The sequence below is a fragment of the Borostomias antarcticus genome (assembly GCF_949987555.1).
Source record: "Borostomias antarcticus genome assembly, chromosome: 22".
Classification (NCBI taxonomy): Eukaryota; Metazoa; Chordata; class Actinopteri; order Stomiiformes; family Stomiidae; genus Borostomias; species Borostomias antarcticus.
In genome coordinates this window covers 20681731-20686730 of record NC_140255.1, presented here as the reverse complement: position 1 = coordinate 20686730, position 5000 = coordinate 20681731, and the positions used below count along the sequence as shown (strand labels likewise).

General features: G+C 46.2%; 1 protein-coding gene across 1 annotated transcript in view; it reads left to right on the top strand.

Annotated features, from left to right (window-relative positions):
• The window catches only part of LOC311323887 (RUN domain-containing protein 3A-like), a gene marked incomplete at both ends in the record, with an annotated part of 17026 nt that overhangs the window by 6365 nt on the left and 5661 nt on the right, over window positions 1-5000 (top strand). Inside the window, 4 exons of the mRNA XM_084456187.1 lie at window positions 727-812; window positions 1090-1179; window positions 1981-2061; window positions 3614-3779. Coding sequence (XP_084312313.1) covers window positions 727-812; window positions 1090-1179; window positions 1981-2061; window positions 3614-3779 — 423 coding nt within the window. The remainder of the gene's footprint in view (window positions 1-726; window positions 813-1089; window positions 1180-1980; window positions 2062-3613; window positions 3780-5000) is intronic.

Here is a 5000-nt window from a genome sequence, read left to right as displayed (position 1 = left end):
ACCCTGACCAGTAACAACCCTGACCAGTTACCACCCTACCCTCAACCCTGACCAGTTACAACCCTACCCTCAACCCTGACCAGTAACAACCCTACCCTCAACCCTGACCAGTTACAACCCTACCCTCAACCCTGACCAGTTACAACCCTACCCTCAACCCTGACCACTTACAACCCTACCCTCAACCCTGACCAGTTACCACCCTACCCTCAACCCTGACCAGTTACAACCCTACCCTCAACCCTGACCAGTAACAACCCTACCCTCAACCCTGACCACTTACACAACCCTGACCAGTTACACAGCTACAAGTGTTGCAGCCAATAGTTTGTTGATAGTTTTCTGTGACCGCTGGTGGCACTTGTTCTGATTGAAGGCTGTACTGACTGAGATTTGATTGGTTGATTTTATTCCCATGTCACACACTAATTGGTGCCCAGCCCATATGGGTTTACGAGACACAACTGTACAAGCAAACAAAAAAATAGATTAGACAATTTCAAAATACTAAACATAACTCAAATGTACTTTGGATTGAAAAAAGTCAGCTAAATGACTGAAATGTAAAACATGTTTGCAGTAGCCGAGCATCTGAAGATTATGAAGGGTCACTCAAAGGAAAGTGTATCCTGAAGACATCTATAGTTCTGTGATAGTGCCCATCTACAAGCAATAGTTCTGTGTTGTTTAATTTAATCTATCTTTGTGTTGCTGTGACTCCTGCAGGGGAGAGCCTGGGTTCGAGTTGCCCTGATGGAGAAGAGGCTCTCGGAATACATAGCCACTGCTTTGAGGGACAGCAGGACAACCAGGTTAGTAACTCTGACCATAATACGACCAGAATTTGACAACAATATTACCGCAATATGACCACAATATGACTGCAATGCAACCATGTTTTAACCTTGACACAACCATCAGTATTCACCCACATCTACAACACTATGATAACATAAAAAAACAAGATTTACACCATTCAACCATCACCCCAACATGCCACAACCACACTGCAACCATGAATAAGGTTCCACTCGGTGTGTGTGTGTGTGTGTGTGTGTGTGTGTGTGTGTGTGTGTGTGTGTGTTCCAGGAGGTTCTATGGTGAGGGGGCCATCATGCTGAGAGAAGAAGCCACTGTCCTGACAGGAATGCTCATCGGCCTGGGAGCCATCGACTTCAGGTGAGGAACTGCTCTGGCCTGGGTTATATCTGGCCTGGGTTACATCTGGCCTGGGTTATATCTGGCCTGGGTTACATCTGGCCTGGATTACATCTGGCATGGGTTATATCTGGCATGGGTTACATCTGGCCTGGGTTATATCTGGCCTGGGTTATACCTGGCCTGGGTTATATCTGGCCTGGGTTACATCTGGCCTGGGTTATATCTGGCCTGGGTTATATCTGGCCTGGGTTACATCTGGCCTGGGTTATATCTGGCCTTGGTTATATCTGGCCTGGATTACATCTGGCATGGGTTATATCTAGTCTGGGTTATATCTGGCCTAGGTTACATCTGGCCTGGTTTATATCTGGCTTGGGTTATATCTAGCCTGGGTTATATCTGGCCTAGGTTACATCTGGCCTGGGTTACATCTGGCCTAGGTTACATCTGGCCTGGGTTATATCTGGCCTTGGTTATATCTGGCCTGGGTTATATCTGGCATGGGTTATATCTGGCCTGGGTTATATCTGGCCTGGGTTACATCTGGCTTGGGTTATATCTGGCCTGGGTTATATCTGGCCTTGGTTATATCTGGCCTAGGTTACATCTGGCCTGGGTTATATCTGGCCTTTGTTATATCTGGCCTGGGTTATATCTGGCATGGGTTATATCTGGCCTGGGTTATATCTGGCCTGGGTTACATCTGGCTTGGTTTATATCTGGCCTTGATTTAATCGCATGAATCGCATTAACGATTAATGCGACCATGTTGGATAATGTTTCCCTCAGACGTTTATCCCTGTGGTTTTATGTCCTCAGTTTCTGTTTGAAGGGAGAAGCTCTGGATGGAAAATCTCCTGCTGTCATTGATTACACGCCATATCTAAAGTTTACACAGAGGTAATGACTACTACACACCATATCTAAAGTTTACACAGAGATAATGACTACTACACGCCATATCTAAAGTTTACACAGAGGTAATGACTACTACACACCATATCTAAAGTTTACACAACTGTTGGCTTTTGGCGTTTTTCTTCTGTTGCTCTGCGTTGTGTATTTTTTTGTAAGCCTTGATAGCAAATCTAATATGGACCACGATGTTAATAGCCTTCTTGTGGTGATCATTATTGATGAAATCACCCCAACACGGGATTGGAAGCGGCAAACAATGATTAATTGGACAGAACTTAACTCTCATGGAACAGTCCCTGTCTCTCCCTGTCTCTCGGCTGGCTGGAGCTGTGGGCAGAAAACGAGGCCTCAATCTTCTTCCGTACTCCCCCGCTTGGTCTAATCGGGGCTGGGCCGCCACTGGCACAGAAAGTCTACCGCATTCACAATCAAAGTCTCAAGGTTTAGTCAAGACATTAAATAGTTCTCTCTTGCTCCACCCCTCCTCCTCTCTTAAGGCCTAGTGAAGCCAGATTGGCTCCCGGAGGGGCGCTACGGTTCACAACTGGCCTGTCAGTCACAACCTGAAGTCTCAATTCTACATGTTGTTGACACATAACTGGCATGTCGCATAACTTGTATGGCCTCCCCTGGGGAGACGCACCGGACACCCCGGAGAGGAGAGGGGCCCTGCTGTGGCGCCCCCAAGGTGACCTCTTGACCCACGGCCCCAACCCAGCTGTCTCCTTCTATCCCTTCCACTGCACATTCCAGACCGTCCACATGAGCACAGAAACACACAATCAGCAACATTGACTTTAAGACTCTGCAGACTTTTACTTATATTCTTCACAACGGTAATGACTACTGTACACCATATCTAAAGTTTACACAGAAGTAACGTTCTACCAACCTCAACACATGTAACATACCAAAAACATCCTCACAGTAAGACGCCCGTGGAAATGATTTCCAACGATTTAATCTGACGAGAAAACATATTGTTTACGCACAGTGTTCTCTCTCAGTAAAACTAAATCAAATGCATGTCCTGGCTTTTTAGAAGCTTTCAGTAGACAGAGACCTCTGATGAGCTGTGCGAGACAAGGACAACGCTTCGATTGCGATCTTTGTCAGAACGTTGTCCTTGCCTTAATCTCAGCGGGCTGGTGAGTGTTGCCCTTGCCTTGGGCCTCCAGTAAACCACTGTGAGGATTACTTCTACTTTTACATCTACATCTTCTGCTCTGGCTTCACAGAGCAGCACCCCAAGCTGTGGCATGTACATTTGGTATTTTAGCTCAACTGATACTGTGTGATTTTAAATGACATTTCTTCTTTTTTTAATGAAATATTATTATTGTATTTATAATTATTTCATTTTCATTTTCTCTGTATATTGTCTATTATATCAATTGTTTTATTAACATACATGTAAGATGTTTGATGATGCTATTGTCTTTGATATGCTAAATTCTGCAAGCCTATATAAACACATGCGATATATATATTTGATAATGTGTAGTTATGCTAACTGCTGCTGCTGTGTGTGTAGCTATGACTACCTGAGCGATGACGAGGACAGGCAGAGCGTGGACAGCAGCACCAGCGACGACAGCGTCCCCGAGCAGCCCTACGTCCCCCTGGTGGCCGACCCGGAGAGCTGGAGGAGCAAGTGTCGCAAGATGGAGCAGCGCTTCAAGATCGTCTACGCTCAAAAGGTGGGCGGCCATCTTGGTTCCACTGCAGGTCCTCGGGGTTGGCTGACCCTCAGAGGAGCCAGGAGGGTGTGTTCAGTAGTGAAGCAGTGGACTCTAGTAGTGTTAAGCACGGGGTGACTGTGTGTAGTGGTGTTGGGTTGTAGTCCTGTGTGTAGTGGTGTTGGGTTGTAGTCCTGTGTGTAGTGGTGTTGGGTTGTAGTCCTGTGTGTAGTGGTGTTGGGTTGTAGTCCTGTGTGTAGTGGTGTTGGGCTGTAGTCCTGTGTGTAGTGGTGTTGGGTTGTAGTCCTGTGTGTAGTGGTGTTGGGTTGTAGTCCTGTGTGTAGTGGTGTTGGGTTGTAGTCCTGTGTGTAGTGGTGTTGGGTTGTAGTCCTGTGTGTAGTGGTGTTGGGCTGTAGTCCTGTGTGTAGTGGTGTTGGGTTGTAGTCCTGTGTGTAGTGGTGTTGGGTTGTAGTCCTGTGTGTAGTGGTGTTGGGCTGTAGTCCTGTGTGTAGTGGTGTTGGGTTGTAGTCCTGTGTGTAGTGGTGTTGGGTTGTAGTCCTGTGTGTAGTGGTGTTGGGTTGTAGTCCTGTGTGTAGTGTGTTGGGTTGTAGTCCTGTGTGTAGTGGTGTTGGGTTGTAGTCCTGTGTGTAGTGGTGTTGGGCTGTAGTCCTGTGTGTGTGTGTGTGTGTGTGTGTGTGTGTGTGCGTGCGTGCGCGGCTAGCTAACGAGGCTGTCAACTAGAGCGAGGGGAGATAGGTTGAAATAACGGTGCACTGCAAAGCATATAACGTTAGCTAGCGGTATCGAGATGGTTATTCTCTCTAGCTAGAGGTATCTAAATGCTTATTGGCATAGATTTGAGAAGATCGACTAAAAAATAAAAACACAAACACAAACAACCACCGCTTTTTGCGTACTTTACAGTGAAAAATCGTACCAGCGTACCATACAGTAAAAATCCGTGCCCTCTACGCAAAATGCGTAGGCCTACATGTTGGCAGGTCTGCTGTACACACTGTGATCTACCAGTTAGATAATTTCTAAACCAACCAACAGCGTTAGTCGAGATGCCAATGCTAGACAGCCTCTATAACAAGATACCATGGTCCACAGTATCAAATGCTTTGGACAGGCCTATGAACAAAACAGCACATTTCTGTTTGGCATCAAGAGATTCAAGTATATCATTTGTGACTTTCATAGTTGCAGTAGTTGTACTATGCTTTTTTCGAAAGCCAGACT